This window comes from Mirounga angustirostris, unplaced genomic scaffold (genome assembly GCF_029215605.1).
Source record: "Mirounga angustirostris isolate CCGP_5_RB_7025 unplaced genomic scaffold, mMirAng1.0.hap1 SCAF_1, whole genome shotgun sequence".
Lineage (NCBI taxonomy): Eukaryota > Metazoa > Chordata > Mammalia > Carnivora > Phocidae > Mirounga > Mirounga angustirostris.
The window spans coordinates 109,811,551-109,834,971 of record NW_026991709.1 but is presented as its reverse complement, the minus strand read 5'-3'; the positions used below and the strand labels follow the sequence as shown (position 1 = coordinate 109,834,971).

The 23,421-nt window shown below is 36.5% G+C and overlaps 1 protein-coding gene and 1 pseudogene across 1 annotated transcript in view; one reads left to right on the top strand and one right to left on the bottom strand.

Moving 5' to 3' along the window:
* LOC123841051 (arylacetamide deacetylase-like 2) overlaps positions 1 to 15,694 on the top strand; it is a 29,162-nt gene extending 13,468 nt beyond the window's left edge. Inside the window, 1 exon segment of the mRNA XM_064575847.1 lies at positions 15,092 to 15,694. Within this exon segment, the coding sequence (XP_064431917.1) occupies positions 15,092 to 15,694 (603 nt within the window).
* On the bottom strand, positions 93 to 5,410 carry LOC123834371 (dynamin-3-like; annotated as a pseudogene).
* Positions 15,695 to 23,421: the final 7,727 nt, after the last annotated feature.

The window sequence follows — 23,421 nt, the reverse complement described above, 5'->3', positions numbered from 1 at the left end:
TTCAAGGCTTGGCAGATTCTTCATTCGTGGCACCACAGCGTGATGTTAGGTATGCAAAGAGACACTCATAAGAATTGTGGGTTTGTCCTCACTCAAAATCCATGGGAATGATTCAGGACACTGGCAGGGGCCCTTGTGGGCTGAGAGGGAACTTGTAGAGGTGCTCCAGTGCGTTGCTGCTGTTGGGAAAAAGAGGTGAGGGGCCAGCTGGAATGGAACTGGGGGAGCTCCCCAGTGGGGCCGGGGTCTAGGAGCAGGATGACAGGAGCAGACCTTTGGCTGCTTGTGGGCCATGGGGGCCACAGGGGAGGAGCACTCAACGTCTGCCTCCTTTGGGTTGTGAGTCTCGGGGAGGGGGGTGAGCTACAGGACTGCTGTTTCAGGAGTCGTCCACAGGAAGCAGAGTTGGGGTGAAGGTGGTGACAGTGTTGATGTCATCGGTATTCACAAAGGCTTCTGTAAGAGTTTGGTACATTGGAAACATTTCATCTTGGTGATTCCTCCATCAGAGTGTTTTGGTCCTCTAAAGAATATAACTATGCTAAGAGCTCTGAAGTCACAAAATCTTTAACCTTATTGGTTATAAGGTGCATTATCATTTTTGGAATTTGATGTCAACACATGTATGGATGGTAGACATGTAAGAGCTTACTCGGTTATGAATCGTCTTCACTTGACTCTCCACTTCTGGGTTTGTGGAAAGCTCTTCTGCTTGGTTATTCTCATTATTTGCAGTTAAAGGTTCATCAGGAGAAACTTCAGTTCTTATTAGAGCGGTCTTCCAGCTGCCTACATCCTCCTGTGAATCACACGCCAGCTCAAGAAAACAACGTTTGTAAACATTTTTCTGTTCTTTATTAAAGAATGCAAAGATGTGTTTGCTGGACATAAAGCTCTTGTCCACTTCTGAAATTTCCAGGTTGTCCAAGGGAAGTATATACTTCTTTTCTTTTTCCTTGTCATCTTTGTACGAGGACAAACTTTCAGTGGCCAGGACAAACCAGTATCCTTTAGAGCCTCCTTGCATGATGCCAGTGATGTTGATGGCTACCTGCTCCTTGCAAATCACCTAATTTCTAGTTGTGTTTTTCTCATGAACTTGACTTCTCCTCTGCTAAGCATTTGCAAAGTTAATGAAATCTTCCTGCTTGGTGTTGATGTAGGAGACTTGGATGTCAATCAATAGCCTGATACTTTGTCTTGCCTTCTTGCTGTCAAACATGGTTAGCAACAATCCTTTCCATTTCTTTTCAGGGTCTGGGCAAGTTTGCCAGTTTGGGGGGTACACTTCTTGATAGTGTTGATTAATTTTTATGTTACCAAATCCACACTCTTCAAAGAAGGCCCTCTCAGCTTTGCAATTCATTTTTTGACTATTGCTTGGATTGCAATGTCTGGAATAAGTAACCCTGTTGTGATACAGTGTATGTTTTTGATTGCATAGGTTATTTCTCTTCACAATTCTTTCTCATTGAACTCCATCTTTACTATCTGAGAAGGAAAGCCTTCATAGAAAATACAATTGATGTTAGCACCCTTTGAGAGTTCCAGGGTATCTACTTGGTCCCCTGACCCCTTGATTCTCTTCTCAAAATCCACAGCAAATTGTTGATCTACCTGTAACAATGCGTTCGTCTTCCTGGTAGGGTCTTCTGGCTTAATGTTATTGTAGGCTTCTACTTCATGTTCTGTGAAGAGCAACAAACTTATAGTTTGTTCCTGAGGTTTGGCAGAGTAGCTCAAATGTGGTTGGTAAGTTGCTGATTAAGGGACTTCTGCAGGAATGGGTTCCCCACCAGATCATCAATACGTTTGTAAGCTGGGTGTGAGAGAAGCAATTTCTTTTCTGTCAGTGTAGCAGCCTTAATGTCCTTCTTTATATTTATGTTCTTCTAGCTTCTGTTTATCATCCTCACGAAACCCCTGCGAAGAGGCAGCATCTTGTTCTCTAGGACATCCCTGACATCTGTTTCTTCATCCATAAGATCTAGTTTGGTGATGACTCCAGGGGTCCTCAGACCTTGAGGATCAACATCTTTAGCTAGCTTCAGTGATCTGAGTTTTTAAGATTGGTATTGGCTAGGGCAACAGCCAAAAATCCATTCTTCTGCATGATGAACTGCACAATTATTTCTCTGATTTGATACTCAATATCTGGCAGCTGATCTCCTGTGAGCACTTTAGTAACTCTAGGTGGGTTTATAACAGATTTAACACATGTGGGGAGTAGATTCATAAATTAATGAGTATGGAGGAAATGCCTGTATTCATTCTGGTCACCTGGGTGTGTAATAGAATGAACAGATTCATTCAATCTGTTTCTGCTTCAATTTCATGCTACATGCCATCAAAATCTGTAACTGTTTTTTCCTTTGTAGTGTAGAAATCTAGCATATTCTGCTTTGGAATAACAAGCTGCAGCACAAGAGGCCATCTCATTACAATGCCCAACCCTTGAGGGAGAAGGTCCTAGATTATCATGTTATTAAAAAAGGATATAACTCAGACACAGCCAGATGGGAGACATGCGTAGGGCAAGGTGTGGGAAAAGGGCTCAGAGCTCCAATGCCCTCTCCAGGTGTGCCATTCTTCCCAAATTTCCATGTGTTTGCAAACCCAGAATCTCCTTCATTTAAAAAAAAAAATTTCCTTTTAAGTATGAAAATAAAATACTCAAGTTAGAGCACTTAAAGGAAAAGTATATACACATATGTATTTATATTTTATATATATATACACACACATGCAAATATATATATAGATACATACGTATGAATGTGTACATATACATATGCATATATACTAATCTGTAATACGAATACACATACAAAGCCCTATTGTAGAGCCAGAATGGCAACAGTTAACAAAGCTTCACCTTTGATCTGCACCCTGGGCTTCCATTCAACCCAAGATGGTCCACTTTAATCCTCTTCATGTTTAGAGTTCTATATAAATTTTCTTAGTGGAAAAAAATAAAAGAGAATTTCATTACCAAAAAGAAAATTTGCAAACCATTAGACTTGTTGATTCCTGAGGCCTCCTACAACCTGAAGTAATTTGCTGTGTATTTGAAATAATATACCAACTTATTTGAAAGATCTTGCTGGGATGGGGTGGGAAGTATGGTGGGGAATGAAAATTGGAGACTATCCCCTCTTTTACATTACTATATTCATTGCTATGCCAAGTCATATAGCAATCTAATCTTGAATTTTATCTAAAACTGGTTTTATGGATATAGAAATTCTGAAAATTGTCCAGTAATTACCCAATAACAATCAAGAAGCACCTTGCTACACCCATAATTTCTGCTTGCATATTGTAATATTTCCCAGGCTTTGTAAATGAGGAAAGCTTTTGAAATGATGACAGATGTAGTCATAGAGATTCATCAAAATGTGAAGACCTATCTTACTGCTTTCCAGCAGGGCAATCCTAAATATTAACATAGTCACCAAAAACAGATGCAATTCTCAGTAAAATTTGTGGGGCAGTGTAAGTTGTTGTCTTGAAGTGAATTAAAATTTGACAATCATCCTTTTCCTTGAATTAGTTAATTATACAAGAACATAGTATCTGTTTAACTTTCTGATATACCTGATCAAAGAAATTGTTACAACTGAAAATACTATATCAGAACTCAATATGCTTAAATAACATAAAAAAGGTGACTTCCTTTACCCTTGTTTATTTTTATGACTATATTTTAAGTTACTTATTCACAGTCTGCTAAACTTTCTCCATAAGTTATACTTTAATCAAAAAGTTTTATTCCCCATACTAGGTTTATTTTTTGTCTGGGTCATCAAAATCAACTTTTACTTTGTAAGTATTATAAACCCATTTTTTCCCCCAAAGTCTCATGACCCTGTGTTTAATAGTATGTTATAGATTTATGGCCTGAAAAACTCAGTTTCAAAAGAATATATCATTGAGAGATCAATAGTGTTCTATACTCTGAGAAGACTTCAAGAGGATATATTAGATTTGTTTTTCCTGTGTGGATACAAAAAAAAAAAATCATACAGAATTCACAAAATAAAAAGATGTTCTCATAGATTAAGAAGTCAAATAAATTCTTCTGTAATTTTCTTTTTTTAAATATTTTATTTGTCAGAGAGAGAGAGAGAGAGAGCACGAGCTGGGGGAGAAGCAGGCAGAGGGAGAGGGAGAAGCAGACTCCCCACTGAGCAAGGAGCCCGATGTGGGACTTGATCCCAGGACCCTGGGATCATGACCTGAGCCGAAGGCAGCCTCTTAACCGACTGAGCCACCCAGGCATCCCTGTAATTTTCTTTTGTGGACTTTGTTTATTTTTCAATTATATTCTAATTATTGAAAAGAAAATGAATATATTTCCCCTATAATTCTGAGACTTTCTGGCAACATCATATAATGTGTCCTAAAATCACTAATGTTGCTGACCAATCACAATGATCTGGATAATCACTATAGTCAAGGAATCTTTTCTGGGCATAGTCCCTTAATTTTTAATTTAAAGGAACAAATATTGTTAAAAATTTAATCTCAGCATCTAAATGCAATTTCATGGTCAGCTCATCCAATTTTATTTTAAAGTAATTTATGCATTATTTTTATTTATTTAGGTCATAAATGTCTTCTTAATTTTAGAAAATAATATGGATTGATTTGATATTTTGAAGTAATTATTAAATTCCATTCTTCTCAATTTTTAAAAACTATGTGTTTCCATATAGGTAATTTGAAAAGGGAGCCATACAGGCACCAGGGTGGCATAGTTGGTTAAGTGTCTGACTCTTGGTTTCAGTTCAGGTCATGATCTTTGAGTCCTGAGACTGGGCCCTATGTCCGGCTCTGCATTCAGTGTGGACTCTGCTTGAGATTCTCTCTCCCTCCCCCTCTGCCCCTCCTGCTCATACTCTCTTAAATAAATAAATCTTTAAAAAAAGGAATATGTAATATTAGATATCTATATTTATTAAAGTTTATAGTTTTGGCATTTCTAAATATACCTTTCCTACTAATTTGTCTCATTTGTCATAAGGTGTCATGTGACCTTGTGATCCAATTTATAACAGTATTTCTATGGCATCTCTACATCATATTTCTATGGCCATATATAGTCTTGTATGTTTGACACTTCTTTAAAAATATTTTTAAATTTTTCTTTACAAAATAGTCTTAATAGCAAATATTAATCAGAGACTGTAATTAATGATGATGCTTCAAAGAAAACTTGACAATCAGCACCCTTGGACCTGGGATATTTTTAGTAGTAGGTATACTAGTTTCTGCCATGTTTATTTCTATCTATGTAATCCCAACATCTCAGTGTCACACAGACTACCCGAAATCCATTGAAACAGATATACCTGTCCTCTGTTAACTTGAATTTTGCATCACCATTGCTCTGAGAGCCTCTATCCATCTATGCTAGCAGAATCAAGATGAATTGCAAAAGCCATTATGTAGTCTCAGGAGAGTCTTTGTCATCATTTGTTAGATCTCAAACTGAGTATCCCTCGCTTAAGAGTTAGAGAAATTCCTCTGTTCCTCTATTACCGGTCCATTAACAATAGCTCTTTCTTTCCCTGTGTTGGTCAAGTGGAAGATATGTCTAGGAAAGGCAACTTGTTTTGGGATATACATCTTTATCTCAGGGAAATAAAGGTCTCAGTAAGTTTGCTAGATTAAATAAAAGATTGGCTAACTTTTTCAGGTCTGTAGAACTAAAAGGCCTTTATTAATAGTGCAAGTTAAGTCTGAAATTCATCTGTCTTTGACATTATTACCTTTCAACATTTGAAAGCTATTTACCTGAGACACTGTAACAACAAAGTTGCCTTACTCTGGAGTTACAGATGGAGGTCAATTTGGTTGGTAAGAAAGTTGTTTTGCCTCAGCCTAACATCAGATATTCAACTATCATAATTTTGTGGGGGTTTTTTTGGATTTGGGTTAATTGTTTTCCTCATCAGTGGGAAAAATAGTTTGAAATTATGTAATTAATTTGACACTGACTTACATGCTTACCTTTTGATGTGAACTCAAAAGATGAAGGATCTATATCTGTTTCAGTGCTATAGAATTTTATTTTATTTTTTAAAGATTTTATTTATTTGACAGAGAGAGACACAGTGAGAGAAGGAACACAAGCAGGGGGAGTGGTAGAGGGAGAAGCAGGCCCCCCCCTGAGCAAGGAGCCCGATGTGGGGCTCGATCCCAGGACCCTGGGATCATGACCTGAGCCGAAGGCAGACGCTTAATGACTGAGCCACACAGGCACCCCCAATGCTATAGAATTTTAGATTCCAGTTGGTCCATGATTATGTTGAGGATGCTTTTAGTGAGGTATTATTGTCCTTAAGTAGCCAGACTTTTTATTTATCTATTTATTTTATTATTATTATCTTTAATAGGGAAGTTTAAGGGTAAGATATATTTATGTTAGCCAGATATTTATGTTATGTGAAGAATTTCTACTTATCTCTCTGTCTCTGTTTCTCTTTCCCTGGTTTTCTTCTCTCCTCTAAGAGATCTCCAACTTGAAATTAGTTTTGATTCACAAGCTTAGTTATAAGTCTATTGTCTGTGAATTGAAACACATTTTATTAAAGAGATAATGGGCAAATGGCCACCAGATATGTTCTTCTTTTAAATCCTGTATTATCTCCAAAACCAACTGACAAAACCACCAACCAAACATCAAACAAAATTCCGCTATATATGTTTACATGTCTTCTCCCCTGTTTTTTTATGGTTAAAAACGGTATTTTAATTTCCATTTTTTATTACTAGTGAAGCTAATTTTTATGTGTTGATCATTTCTCTTCCTTTTTCTTTCTTCCAGTTTGGATGGTCATCATTGAAATCTTTATTTAGTTTCCTCTATAATTATTTTTTAATTTTTTTTTTAAATTTGAGCATAGTTGACACACAATGTTACATTAGTTGCAGGTGTACAACATAATAATTCAACTTCTCTATACATTGTGCTATGTTCACCACCAGTGTAGCTGCCATCTGTCACCATAAAACACTATTGCAATATCATTGACTATATTCCCTGTGCTGTGCCTTTTGTTCCGGTGACTTATTCATTCTATAACTAGAAGCCTGTATTTCTCAGGCTCAAAAGCATCCCACCACCTCTGCTGGATTACTTCCCTCCCACCTCCTGCCACCTCAGGAATCTTTATCTAGAAGTATTCTCTTCCTTTCCAGTATTTTCAAAATCTCAAACCTTATTTGCTCTTTTACTTCAGTATATAACCATATCTGGGCCTTCTCATCTCCAAATCAAAACAAAAAGAAACACAAAGTTGATGAGCCTTTCTTAATCCTTTATCCAACCTTCTGTTCTATCACAAGGCTTTCTTTTTGTACCCCGTTGAATTAAAAGCAAATTATGCTCCTCTTCTACATACTCGTAATGTATACTTTCCTCAGTTCATCACCTTTGTGTTCTCCCCCTGGCCATTTCTTCAACTTGCTGTGGCTAAATTTGTCAGGGATCTCATTATTTCTCTATTTAAGGGCATTTTTGTTATTGTTGTTCTTTTTATATAACTTCCTTTTATCACTTAAAACTCTTTCCGGGTTTTGCCTTAGAATACTCCCTTATTCCCATGAGGTCTGTAATAGCACTCTCTCTGTCTTCATCTTACTTCTCTTCCAACCAGTGTTATGTGAGACAAACTTTTGGTCTATACACTCTTTTTTTTTTTTTTTAAAGATTTTATTTATTTATTTGAGAGAGAGAGAATGAGAGAGAGAGAACACATGAGAAGGGATAGGGTCAGAGGACGAAGCAGACTCCCTGCCGAGCAGGGAGCCTGATGCGGGACTCGATCCCGGGACTCCAGGATCATGACCTGAGCCGAAGGCAGTCGCTTAACCAACTGAGCCACCCAGGCGCCCTGGTCTGTACACTCTTTTACATCTGGTATCCCTTGGGGCTCAACCTTTGGTCTTCTGCCTTTTATGCTACTCTCTGCCTGGCCTTGTGGCTTCAGCTCTGATTGATCTGCTGAAGGCTCTTAAAGTTATGTCTCCCACTAAGGCCACGGTCATGAGCTCAAAACACATATATCCAGTTTTCCCCACCCGGATATTCTATAAGCTCTAGAAACTCCCACAGGCAAACCTCCTCTATATTACCCGAAGCAGTTTTACACAGTTACGGTATAGTGATTATTCTATTATTTGTTGCATGTGCATTTTCCCAACTAGACTCTTAAGTATTTTGGAATCTGGAAACAACAATTTTTTTTAAATCATTATGTATCCAAACCCTGACATCATACCTGTCCTCTTCCTGCCTTCTTCCTCTACCCTTCAGAATACTCCAAGATTTGACTTTTGCTTCTCTTCAGCCTGTTTTACCTGCTTAGCAGCTTCCTGTAATCTGTCCCATTGTGTAACAGAGCACAGTCTTACAGATTATCTTCAACATGTTTTTGTGGGAAAAATTTAGAGATTAAATAAAGACACTGGTTCTACACATGGCTGAAATGAGCAGTAACTGATTATTCGTCTTTGGAATCAAGTTGATTTTGCTATTTGCCTGAGAAGAGCATGAGTGGATTCATTTTTGTCCCCTCCCTATTTATGCACTCTTTGTTTCTTTGAATCTTACCCCCCCCAAAAGAAAGAAGTTCATAGATGTTACATCAGAGGAAAGTATGGTGGACAGTGATGTTAGGCAATTTAGCAGGGGCAAATCATACAAGGGCCTTTTGAATTTTTTTTTTAACTTGACTCCAGGGGCATTGTGAAGTCATAGAAAAATTTTAATCACATTTGTATTTTAAAAAATACTGTTGTTTGACTTATTTCACTTAGCGTAATACTCTCTAGGTCCATCCACATCATTGCAAATTGCAAGATTTCATTTTTTTTTTTATGGCTGAGTATTCCATTATACATATGATTTCACTCATATGTGGAATTGAAGAAACAAAACAAAACCATCATAAGGAAAAAAAAAGGCAAACCAAGAAAAAGACTCTTAACTATAAAGTGCTAACTGATGGTTACCAGGGTAGAGGTGGTGGTGGAGAGAATGGGTTAAATCTGTGGTGGCGATTAAGGAGTGCCCTTGCTGTGTTGAGCACCAGGTGTTGTAGGGAAGTGTTGAATCACTATATTGTACACCTGAAACTAACATTACACTGTGTGTTAACTAACTGGAATTTAAGTAAAAACTTAAAAAAAATACTGTTGCAAAATGGAGAGTAGTGTAGAAGGTGGGAGAGAGTGGGAAGGAGAACATGGGAAAGAATTGCAATACACTGATGACCAAAGACAGTATTGTGGATTAGGATAGTGACAACGGGAATGGAGAATAGTGGCTAGATTGGTGAAATAAAAAGAGGTGAAATTGACAGGTCTGGGGAACTATTGGATTTGGGGGATAATGAATAAAAAGTCAAGAATGGTTGATGGGAAGTGGGTTTGAATGTTTTATGATGTATACAAGAAGAAATTCAATGTAAAACACTACCCAGAATGTCTTGCTTGTAGCAAATGCTCATAGAGTATTAGCAATCATGATTTCTTAAAAAGTAGATAGATTCTGATATAAAATGAACTTTGGGAGCTATGCTTGTGTTTAAAAGTGGAGGTGGGGCTGGTCAAAAAATGCCTACTCAAAAAAAATAAGAGAAATGAAAATAGAAGAGAATTAGGTAACAGGTCAGATTAAGCAAGTGACTGAAACAGTGAAAAGAAGAAGCTTATGACAATGCTCCTCTATTGTATAGTACTACTTAAATAGGGTTGGGGAGAGGGTATGTTTTTTCGAAGACTTCTGTGGTCTGAGCCATGGGTTTGCACAAGAGTTATTACAACTTTTGTCCAGATAAGACACCACTGGTTCATCCTCAAACAAAAATGGAGCCGAGCCAATATTTCCTATGGTTTGCTCAGTGGAAGATCAAAAAACATTTTCTTTCTTTCTTTCTTTCTTTTTTAAAAAAGATTTTATCTATTTATTTGAGAGAGAGAAAGCGTGCATAAGCGGGGTAAGGGCAGAGGGAGAAGGAGAAGCAGAATCCCTGCTGAGCAGGGACCCAGGCTTGGGGCTCAATCCCAGGACTCCGGGATCATGACCTGAGCTGAAGGCAGACACTTAACCGACTGAGCAACTTAGGCACCCCCAAGAAACATTTTCTGAAGCATTTCAAGGATAAGCTGTTGGATTTCTATTACATTTGTCTCCATGACAATAAGAAGGATAGCTATCATTTACTGAGTGCTTACCAAATGCCCAGAACCATACTATAAATGCTTTATCTCACCCGCACAAAACTGATATGCTGTATCTACTAATTTATATCAATTTTAGAGATCAGGAAATGGAGGCCTTACAAAGTTAAGTGTCTTGTCCAAGGTCATAGAGTTAATATAAATCCAGGATTCAAACTTGGATATGAAAAGCTTAACCACTGAGCAATACTGATTTCAGGCCCTTCTTCCCCAGTTACTAGGTTTGTACCTGGACATGGTATCTCATGAATCCAGCACTGTTGAGTCATATACTCTGTTTCACTGTCCTACTTTTAGGACATAAAATGGGAAGTGCGATTTTCAAGGAAGGAATAAGGAGCAGGAAAGAATAGGATAAATCCTTAAGGAGGAGAGCAAGTTGATCATCTTGGGCTTTTTGAAGGGCCCTTTCTTTGTCCATTTGGGCTGCTATCACATAATAGCAGGTACTGGGTGGCTTATAAACAACAGAAATTTATTTCTCACTGTTCTGGAGGCTGGAAGTCTGACATCAGGGTGTCAGTGTGGCCTGGTGGGGGTCCTCTTCCAGGATGCAAGCTTCTCATTATATCCTCATGTGGTGGAAGGAGAAAGCTAGCTCTCTGGGCCCTCTTTCATAAGGGTATTCATCCCATTCAGGAATGTTACACTCTGGTGACCTAATCACCTCCCAAACACTCCACTGACTAATACCATCATCTTGGTCATTAGATTTTCAACATATGAATTTGGAGCAACATAAACGTTCAGACTATAGAAGCCTCCATGTGGGGGTTCTCCAGCTTCCAGTGTAGTTGGAACATGCACCCTAGGATGAGGCCAAAAGGCCTCTTATATTGGAATTCCCTCATGATGGTTCAGAGTTCACCTAAATACGCACTGGCTATCTGTATATTGGTGAAGTTGGGTGTGGTGTGGAGTGGGGTGGTCAACGAAAAGGACAATCAGTGGGAGTTACAATTCTAGTTGCTATGAAGCTGGGATTCCTGGGTTGAAAATAGTAGATCTGCTAAGTGTGATGAATAAGACTTAGCATGAGTGATGTAGGAATTCTACATGTAAGTTAATTTTTGTATACATCTATACTTCTGTGGATGGCAGTCAATGGATAAGTTGCTGTGGATGTGCAGAACTTAGATAACACACATCCAAACCAGGGGGCTAGATGGTAGGGACCCTTCGAACCAGTGACTGGTTTGAGAGGGGCAGTGGATAATGAGGGACTCAAGGCAGGAACTGTAGTATATAGGCCCTTGGCAGGCAAAACCTACCTCTCTCTAGGAAAGCACCAGGCCCCAACAGATGGTCTTGGGACATCTGGGGAATGGGAGAGGATCCAGTAATGCTTCGGACTGTCTGGAGCAGGCTTTATGTCAGGCACAGGTATCCATGACGGACAATGACTTTGAATGGGCTTCAAAGCAGTGGAGTCAGTAGACTCATACAGGCCTCTCTGTGCAGGACATAAAGTCATGAAGCATCTTTTCTCTGACTTTGCTCTCAGCCTCAGCCACCATTCCCAACTCATGAGGGTTGGTTGTAAACAAAGGAATTAATGTAGGAGTGAAAATAGTTCTGACCCTCATGTCACTCCAAGCTTTTTAGCATGACACAGAAGCCTTTTATGGACTGGTTCCAGATTCATTCTCAAATATGTAGATTTAGGAGACCAATCTTTACCATGGTGTGGATAAACTACTCTCATGATAACAATAATATAGTGGCATGACTTGAAAAACCAGTTAGAGATCCAAATTACATGGTTTAATAAAAGAGGAGCAGAGGGAATAGTTTATATGAGAGAATTCTATTTTTAGATTTCATGAATTTAGGATTAATGTTACTTAATTATAAAAGGGAAGTTCAAATGCCTCATATCCATTGTGTTCTCATTGAAATAATGTTAATTATTGAAAAGGATTAAGAATAAGGATGTACTTTGTTGAGCATATTCCATAGCCTTTTACTGGGTTACCCAAAGGTCTTTATTATACTGAAAAATAAGAAAAATTTAAACGACAACTCAAGAACAGTTACCAGTGTTTAAACCTCAAGGATATTATAACAAGCAAGGTGTGTTATCTCAAATTTTTTTTTGACTTTGTATTTTCATTCTTGTTCTTTTCAGAGTAACAATGTCCTGAGATAAATAAATGTCTTATACATTTTTGGCAGTCAGGTACATATGAGTTGCCCATGAAATGAGAAATACATATCCATTCATGTGATAGTCACATTTATATTATAGGATGGTCCACTCAGGGCTTCCAGTAGTAATGTTTATGGATCAATATTAATGCGTATTTGGACCTTTGTGCTCTGATTAGCTAGCTGTCTTTGAGTCTATGTGGGTCTAGAAGGAAAGAACAAAGCTATAGATAATTGAATAATTCAGTGTTACTGTTGGGACCTATTTGTTATATGTCTCTTACTGCTTCTTACATCCTGTGATTTCTGGTTTAACGATAGTGTCCTCTTAAGAGCATTATAAACTGAGCAGCAATATTGATTTATTCATTTCTCTACTTTTTTTAATGCTCAACTGAACACTTCATTATCTGAAGTAAAGGTACTCACATGCATAATCACACATACATATTTATAAATATATATAGAATGTGTAGAAAACATCTGAGAAGATTCGTACCGGACTGATAACATAGTTGTTAAAACTAGGGCAAAACTGCCAGACTTGGAGGATCTGACCAGCAGGTTCTCTTCCAATATTGCGAAGGGGGTTAACTTTGAAATGAGCTTCAAAGGATGACCGAGAAATAGGAAGATGCATTGAATGACCAAGCAACAAATGTTGTAATAGGGACCTAGAGGTGGTAAGTAGTGACACATTTGTGGGAAAATAATTTATTTCATCTGACATTCCAGAAAGGGCTGTTCGGGCCAGATCAGGATGTTGGTGGGTTCCTTTTGCCCTATCCCTGTGTTTGTGGTGCAGCTTGTTTCTTTGTCTAGGTTTAGGATTTTGGCAGTGGGATGTTGATGGTGAACTTTTGCTCAATAAATCATCTACCTGAGGGCACTTGGAAAAGATTTGGGAGTTTCTGTCAGGGAATATTGTTTTGGCTCATTTTCATTCTAACCTTGTGAAGCCTCCAGCACCTTCAGAGAGCATCATGGAGGTGGTGGGATACTATTTCCCTTTCTGAGGTACCTCTTGGATTTCAGTTTATTCCATCCTTTGGGTTCATCCAGCCACTGTGGTGAAAGATTGACTTATAGGTACATCCTCCAGGCCTGAGCTTTTCACTTGGGGCAGTAGCAGGTTTTTTCATTTGTCTAGATGTCATTGTCTCAGATGCAATGCTCTAGCTAAGACACTTGCTCCTTGGAGATTATTTTGAGGTTCTCTCCCACGGTCCACAGGGTCATAGGTGAACCTCAGGACACCCTTCACCTCTGGAAAGAAAAAAGGGCTCCTTATCAAATATTTCACATTTTTCTCCTTGCACGTCAAACTGTAAATATCAACAAATTTTTTTTTTTAAATAATTTCATCCCTTTGTTTTCCAAATATCACCATTCTTTCGGAAAGTAAGTTACCTATCAATTGGCTTTTTTTTCTTTTAAATAATTTCATCCCTTTGTTTTCCAAATATCACCATTCTTTCGGAAAGTAAGTTACCTATCAATTGGCTTTTTTTTCTTTTTCTTTTTGTCTCTCTACTTTTACATTTTATTTATTTATTTATTTATTCATTTTTATTATGTTCAATTAGCCAACATACAGTACATCATTTTGTGTACTTTTACATTTAAATGTTTTCTTAAAATTTATAGTATGATGTTGGGAACTTGCTTAACAGCCAAATAATATTATTTTAAACTTTAAAATATTTTAATATTAATATTAATATTTTATTTTAATTTTTAAACTTTAAGATAAATATTATTTTAATAACTGCATGTATTTCTTCCATTCATTGTGGTTGTTTTCAGCCAAGAATTTTTACAAATTTATATATACTGTCAATTTCCCTCGGGAATATACTATTCAGGTTATTTGCATTGGTGATTTTTGACAAAAGCATCATTATATGTATGTATCTCCCTCTCCCCGTCTCTCTCTTTTTTTCCCCTTTGCCCACTGTACTGAACTCATTTTATGCACCAAGCCAATTGATTATAAACCATCAACTTGCTAAAGCAAATCTAGCAGGGTCTGTGCGACTAGTGGTTATGAAGCCAGGTTGCTGTTCCTCCTGTCACTGCCTCAGATTGAGGAGCTCACTGTGTCTGTTGCTCCCAGTCTCTCAGATTGCTCTTGGGTACAGCCCAATTGTGCCTCACCTCCTGCCATATGTCTGTTTTTTAAAAAAATTATAGATATATAATTGACATATACCATTATGTTAGTTTCAGATGTACAGTATGATAATTTGATATATGTATATATTGCAAACTGACAGCACAATAAATCTAGTTGACATCTACCACCACACATGACTACAAATTGTTTTTCTTGTGATGTGAACTTTTAAGATTCACTATCTTAGCAACATGCAAATATACAATATAGTATTATTGAAGTATAGTCACCATGCTGTCATTACATCCCCATGACTTATTTTATGACTGGGAGTGTGTATCTCTCTTTCTCCCTTTCTCACACACACAAACAATATTTTTAAAACTTTACTGTTGAAATGAGCTTGACCTTTTTTCCTGCCACTGGAAGACATTATAAATATTGTGAAAATAATTATAATATTGCATCAATTTTGTAGATTTGTTTATCACACGACTGCTTAAATTATTAGAATTCAATCTCCTCTTCCTGGTGTTTTGGAAGTCTTTGCTTATAAGACATCTTATGTTTTTTCAGGTGCAGAATGATCTTGAATTTTAACATAAAGTCAAGATACAAGCTTTACTTTACCCTAGCTTACAGCTAATTGATTCCTATGTGTCATCTCACCAAGAAAATGAGAATGGTATAGTTCTAACAAGGGACTTAGCCATAAAACTCATCAGTTTATATTTCAATAAGAATGAAGCATTTCTCCAGGCAATGAGAAGAAATAAACATATGCCTCTGGGATCAAGACATCTGTTTAAGTTTGCTAACTGGAGTACTCTCTTACCCAAGAAGTTTAGAAAGGGTTATGTTTATACTGAACCAATTTTTGGAAGACACAATTATTCATTTCCAGCACTTACAGATATCAGAGCTTCACCCTTGTTAGTCAAAGATTCCTGGTTACAGAATTTGCCACCAACCTATATTCTTACTTGTCAATATGATCTTTTGAAGGATGATAGATTTATGTATGTTTCAAGACTTCGAAATGTTGGAGTTCAAGTTACTCATGACCATATTGAGAATGGAATCCATGGAGCTTTATCATTCATGGCATCACCACTGTATTTACATCTAGGTTTCAGGATAAGAGATATGTATATTAGTTGGCTGGATAATAATTTATAAATATAGTATATGTAAAATATATATGGCCATCAGGCAATGGATTGTAATTTGTGATATTTTGTAGTTGTAGTGCAAAGAACAATGTCATTTGTGTTATCTGAATCTAGATTTAAATCAGTTATAACAGTTACTGTATGTCCTCGAGCTAGTTAATTTTTCTGATTCACAGAACCTGCAGGTGTAAAATGCATTTAATCCCTTCATTTATAGTTGATTATAATTATGTTGGTCCCATTAGGGGCCGATCCCTATTAAAGTTGAGAAATAAGAATGGTTACTGGCAAATTAGAGAAGATAGTTTCCAGGCAGGCACAGAAATGGCAATAGTGCGTGGGAAAAGGAAAAATAAAGAAAATAAATTACAAAGTAATTGTACTAGTTTCCTGTGGCTGTTGTAGCATATTACTACAAATCTAGTGGCTTAAGACAACAGAAATATTTTCTCTCAGGAGTTCTGGGGGTCACAAAATCAAGGTGTTGGCAAGAGCCACACTCCCTGTGGAGGCTCTAGATGGAGCTCTTTGCCTCTTTCATCTGATGGCTGACAGTATTCCTTGGTGTAGCCAGATTATTTTATCTTGAAAGTTAGCATCTTCAAATCTTTCTCTTCTCCATCTTCACATGGCCTTTTCCTCAGCCTCCCTTTTAGAAAGATACATGTGTTTGCATTTAGGGTCCACCAAAGTAATCCAAGATAATATCCCCCTCTCAAGATCCTTAATTTAATTACATTTACAAATACCTGTCTTTTTTCCATGTAAAGTAACATTCACAGGAATTAGGATTTAGATGTCTTTTGGAAGACCTTTTTTTTTCACATTTTCAGTCAAATGTTATGTTTTAAAAAGGCAACAGATCAACATTATAATTCATTATAATTCATTCTAATCTAAATATGAATTCAACAATATAGCCCAGCTCAGTATGGAGTGAACAAGGTTTTCAAAAAACTGTCAAATATGTCATTTTACCCAAATGATAAATCACTTCTACAAGCCTTTTGTTGAGTGAAATCATAAACTAAAACTAAAGATTTATTGCTATGAAAAAAATACCTGTAATACAGTAGTATGAATCTTGGATATTAAGTATAACCAGTTGAATCAAGTTAAGAAGTTAAAAATGTAGCAAGAAATTTGTATGTATCTCTATGTGTGTGGTAGGGGTAGTGAAAATTTACAAGCTAGTTGACCCAAGAGCAACTGAAATATCTAACTTGTTCAATAAAGAACAGACATTATATCAAACCTACATTTTTCAGCAGACAATTAAAAATGACAATTTCAACAGTCCACAAACTCATACATATTTTTCATATTTTTTTAATGTAGAAAGAAAGTAAGTATGTGCAAAGAGTTGTTTTTCTTCAGCTCAACACCTAAAGGGTTAAAAAAACATCTGTGACTATCACAAATGAGAACAAAATGAATGTCATTGGAGTCAGTTATATTTCTCCTTTGAGGTTTATAAAATCTGTATGGAAAGTTGATCTTCTAACAAATTATATTGTTATATTTCTGATTTAATTTCCTTTAAATTCCTTTAAAATATATTTTTAAGTTGTTGTAAAAAATTTTTTTTTGTGATACTGAATCTGATTCCAGTTCTTTTTCATCATTTAGTATACTGGCCACCAGTTCTAATCAGGGAGAAAAAAAAACTCTTAGAAAACTCTACATTATGATAGCACATTCAGCAAAAATAACTGATATGCAAGCAAACCATAAAAGGTGCATCTTTCCAGAAAGCACATTTTGTTGATTGTTCATTGAATATTTCTCATAGTGATTCTTGATGAAAGCCTCTTTCAATCTTGTGAGCATGAGTGTGTAGTCTCACTAGCATGCAGTTTCATATCCTTGGACAGGAAGGCTGGCTCACAGCTAGAGAAAAGTTCAAAGCGTTTAATTCCTGAAAAGCCTTACATTCCAGAGTAGGAAAGCACTTTTCCTTTATTTTTTTAATTTTAATTTTTATTATTTTGATACTTAAGAATGTGGCAGAAATGTGTGCTAGGGTAGCCCAGTCAATCCTCATTTATTTATTTTGTAAATTTGGTCTCAGAACATTCTGGAAGAGAGACATTTTGCAAAAGCCACTGCTAGACAGACTTCCTTTGCAATTTCTGACACTGGGCTCTTGACTACCCAGTGAATTTATGTAGCTTTGATTACTGTTGACATGCTACAAGGTTAGATTCACTGGGCCATACTCCCAAAATTGGTTGCCTTTTATGTGGTGGTATTGGAGCACTGTGATAAAGCTATCAAGATTGGAAACATCCAGGGTACCTGGGTGACTCAGTCGGCTGAGTGTCCAACTCTTGGTTTTGGCTCAGGTCATGATCACATGGGTCGTGGGATTGGTGGGGAGTCCACTTGAAGATTCTCTCCCTCTGTTTCTCCCCCCACTTGCTCTCTCTCTCTCTCTCTAAAATAAATAAATAAATCTTTAAAAAAAGATTGGAAACATCCAAGCAAAAGTCATGTACTCTAATTTATTTATTGGCAATATAAGGGAAGATCTGATTACGTCCCGTACAATGTCACCTAAAATCTCCAAGCTTTCCATTCTCTTTTCTAGCTATGTTATCCAGACATTGATTAGTTTCCACACTTTTATCTGTCCCAAAGAGAAATAGTGTTATGGAACTTGATAATCAGGGTAAAAATTCTCTAGGTACCAAAAGAGAGGTTAATATTGTAGTTTGTATCTTAGACCAAGTCTTGTTGTTATATCTGTATAATCTATCTTTGTAATACCTAGGGAAATTATATAGAAAAAATTATTGACTTCATCTATCTAAGCTCTGTGAGTCATCTGTTACTTTTATTGATAATCTGTCCTATGCTCCTAGATTGCTGTAACAAAGTGGCTTAAACAACACGAATGTATTTCTCAGAGTTCTGGAAGCTAGATGTCTGAAATCAAGGTGGCCAACGGTCATGCTCCCTCTGCAGGTGCTAGGGAAGGATCTGTTTCCAGCCTTCTCTTAGGCTCTGGGAGCTCTTTGGCTTGTGGCAGCACAACTCATCATCACATGGCCTTCTATGTATGTTTCTTTCTCCAAATTTTCTCCTTTTTATAAGAACACCAGTCATATTGGATGAGGACCCACCTTAATGACCTCGTTTTTTTTTTTTTTAAGATTTTATTTATTTATTTGAGACAGAGAGAATGAGATACAGAGAGCATGAGAGGGAGGAGGGTCAGAGGGAGAAGCAGACTCCCTGCCGAGCAGGGAGCCCGATGCGGGACTCGATCCCGGGACTCCAGGATCATGACCTGAACCGAAGGCAGTCGCTTAACCAACTGAGCCACCCAGGCGCCCAATGACCTCGTTTTAACTTGACTACCTCTATAAAGACCCTATCTCCAAATAAAATCCGAATCTTAGGTATTGGGGGTTGGGACCCCAACATATCTTTTATGGGGAGACAAAATTCAGCCTTTGTATTTGAAATTAATTTTGACTGGATAAAAAAATCATTGATTATTATAGATATTGATTTATATATATTTTGATATATATTTTGATATAATATTGGTTATGTATATATATATTTCTTTTTGGCTTAAAAATTGTTATAAAATATCTGAAGGCCTTTGGTTTTTCATTCTCCTGTAAGTTATTTCGTCTTATTTTCCTTAATGTGTAAGAGATTGTTTTTTCTTTAAAAACTAATAATTTTTACTAAATTATGTCTTAGTGTTGGTTATTCTGGTTTGATTTTTCCCAGGCATGCCATTCACCTTATTGCTATCTAGGTTCAAATACTTCTTATTTTTAATTTCAGTGACATCTTCTCAAATAATAATTTTTAGCAAATGTTCCATTTCCTTGTTTTGCTTTTTCTTCTATGGGAAATTTTTATCATATCTATGTTGGATATTCTTTCCCTCTGCTCTTTATTTGTGGATTTTAAAGTGATTTTAATCTTGTTCATAATCTCTTCTTTGCATTCACTTTTTTTTTACATTTACATGCTATAAAGTTCACTATATTTGGTGTACAAACCAAGTTTGTACATACTGTCATGTAAATTTCTCCACAGTGAAGGCCCGAACTAGCTCCATCACCCCCAAACCATTTCTTCCTGTTTCCCCTAGCCCCTGGCAACTACTCTTTTCTATCTCTGTGAGTTTGCCTTTCCTAGAATATCATACAAATGGAATCATATAGTAGCCATTAAATTCCTTTTTATTTTAAACTTTTTCCTAATTTTCAGGCTGTATTTCCCCTATGACATTTTCCATATTTTCTCTCCCTTGTGTTGATTCTTGTCTAGTCTTTATTTAAAAAAAATTTTTTTTTAAAGATTTTATTTATTTATCTGAGAGAGAGAGAGGGAGAGAGAACACAAGCAAGGGGAGGGGTAGAGGGAGAAGAGAGGCAGACTCCCCGCCGAGCAGGGAGCCCAACACAGAGCTCCATCCCAGGACCCTGGGATCATGACCTGAGCCAAAGGCAGACTCTTGTACAGTCACTGATGCTGCACAGGGCTTGCAGTTGTCGGTGGATTGTTCTGACCATTCATACCTGTAGGTTTGTATGGATACTTTATATTCTGGCTCATATTTTGCTTCATAGTATATTGTCCATAGATTTTTGTTTTATTATCTGAATTTCTGTGTGGATTCTCATGGGGGAGATTTGGGGATTTTAAAAAATTAAGAACCCATAGTGGAAGATTTGAGCCCATCTTTTTTCAGTAAATGATAGAAAAAAACAGACAAAAAATTTAATAAGTAGACAAGATTTTAACAACATAATTAATAAAAATGGTTTAATTAACACACATTGAACTCAGTAGCAAATAATGTCATAATACACATTCTTTTCAAGTACACATTGAACATTAAAAAATCTTCTTGGCCATTAAGCAATTATTGTCAAATTTCAAATGATGTAGAGCATATCCTCTGATTACAATGGAATTAGGCTAGAAGTTAATAGCAACATAATAATTTGAAAATCCCCACCAGTTTGAAAGTAATAACCATATTACTAAATAACTTAGAGTTAAAAAACTATTATAGAAATTAGAACACATTTTGAAATTGAAAGATAATGAAAACATACATATCATGACTTGTGAGATGCAGGTAAAGCTGGTCTCAGAAGGGAATGAGCAATATACATTATAATTTCTAATGTATGTGTTACAAAAGAAGCAAGGTCAATTATCAGTTAGTTAAATGATCCGCCTGATGAAACTTTGAGCTTGCATCTCACATAATCCCCTCTGCTTTTCACAGTCTGTCATCAAAATACCTTAAAGCCTCACAGTCACGTCAGACTGTCACACCCATGGAATTGTGCCAAATGACCATCCTGGCCATTACTTGTGTCTGGCCTCCATTTTGGCTGTGCAGATTTCTCTCAGTAGCTGTAGCGCTTTAATTGTTTGTGTAGAGAATATGAATCTTGTTTCAGAAGTTACATTTTAAAAAATATTTATTTTTCTTTTTCTTTGGGAGCTGGGAGGAATAGTCTGGCTGAGCACAGGGGCTTTTGGGTTGGGAGAGACCCCTGAAAGCATAGAAGGCCTTAAATGGACTCTCTGGCTTACACTTATTACAGATTGCCCATGCCCTTCAAGAGTGAATTAATTTCTTTATCTTCTCTCTCTTTTGAAAGTCTTTATAATAAAACACCATGAATTCACTACTATGTCCACTTCAACTGAATATTACCAATATGTTTTATCTCCCTATATATTTCTCCTATCCAGTCTCTGTTTCTCTTAAGAAACAATTAAAAATCTGATTTGGGGGTATGCAATTCTCTTTTTCTTTTATTAAAAATATTTTTTAGATGTGTGTAAGTGGTCCTAAGCAATATGTTTAGTTTTGCTTGTTTTAGGGGCAAAATACGGAATTATACTTTATGTAATCTTTTGAGACATGACTTTCACTCAATCATTAGCCATAGATGTTGCATGGAATGTAACCTTATTCATTTTCACCAATGCATGAAATGTTCTATTATGAGAATATGTCACAATTTATTTAACCATTCTCTTGTTTTGGAGTATTTAGGTTTTTCCCAGGTTTTTGTTTTGTTTTTGTGGGGGTTTTTGGGTGTTATTTTGCTATTACAAAATATGCTGTTATAAATACGCTTTTCTAGGCCTCCAGGCGCACATATGTAAGAATTTTTCTCAGATACACACACATACACCCATATATATATATGTACCTGAGATATATATTCTACTACACCTTTCCCAGTAATTTGATTTGTTAAACTTCTTCATTTTTGCCAGTTAAATTTGTGTGACATAGTATTTTATTTTTGTTTTAGTTGCATTTCTCTAAATACTAATGAGTTTGGTTATCTATCTGCGCTTGGTGGTCTTAAGTGTTTCTCTTTCATGCGGTGCATATTCAAGTGTTTTGCTTGTTTTTCCATTGCTAATTTTTTTCTAATTACTTTGTGCAATACACATTTTCTATATACAGATGCATATGCATATAGAGAATTCTGAATTTTTTTGTTGGGGTAGGAAGTAGAGAGAATGTTTGCTTACGTATGTCTGGGGTTGCTCTAGTTCATCCAGGTAGAAGGCCTAACACTTGTGTATACCAATCTGGAAATCAGAAATATTTCAGTGAAAGCTCTTTGAGAAGAGCAGCAAGATAAAGGTGACTAGTAGGCTCTTCTAGATTTAACCAATGTTTTCTTTCCTATCCCAACTTCAGAAGAAATTCAGACATAATTTGCCTTCACTTGGATGGTACTCCAATATCTGTTTATTATCTTCCTTCAGGGATGTCTGACCCCTCTCAAATGCTGTTACTACTATTGTTAGGCACAATTTTGACCTGGTGAATATTAAGAGGAAGGTAATTCATTATAGTAGCATATCAGGATAATTTCTCTCTGGGGAGAAAGCCAAAGATTATATTGATTCACATGATTAGCTGAAGATAGTTAATCAAAATAGATAAAATACAGGAACTAACCTGATCAATAAATTTTCTAAGAATAGCCTGATTCAGGAACTTGAGATACATTTCATGGATGTATGGAACAAAATAGTCTCTGCTGGATGAACATTAAGAAATAAACACAGTCCCTGTAGGCTATTTGGATATTGCTAGATGTATATACCAACATAGGCACCCTATTAACTCCTATACATTGAAATAATGAATTTGGCCAGGGTCTGGAACAAAATCTGGTCTGCACGCAGGATTTTGGAGGTGGTCACTAGACACTTGCAGATAAAGTCAAGCACTGCCACCCAGTGGTGTCTTTGGGATTCCGGATTCAAAATGTATTTGATGCAGAGGCAACATACTATGTTTTTGAAAAAGTGTTAGTCTATTATTGGGCCCTGTTGTGAACATCTTCCATTACAGAAGTTCAGTAGATAATCTTAAGGGCTGAGATACCTTTTATGTAATATGTAGTGTCAGAGAGACATCCTTTTTGATACATGGAAATTACATATAAAGGACATATCTGGAAATGTATAGGGATGGGATTAAGTCCTCTTGCTATTTGTTTCCTATTTGTCACATTTGCTTTTCTCCCACCATTTTCCTTTTTTTTTAATTATTTCAGTATTTTTATAATTTAATTGTTTTCTCCACTATTGGGTTATGAGATATACCTCTTGGTTTTATTATTTTTAATGGTTGCTTTAGAATTTACAATGTGCATCTTTATGTTATCACATCTAACTTTAAATAATGTACTACTTCATATAAGTAGGAAG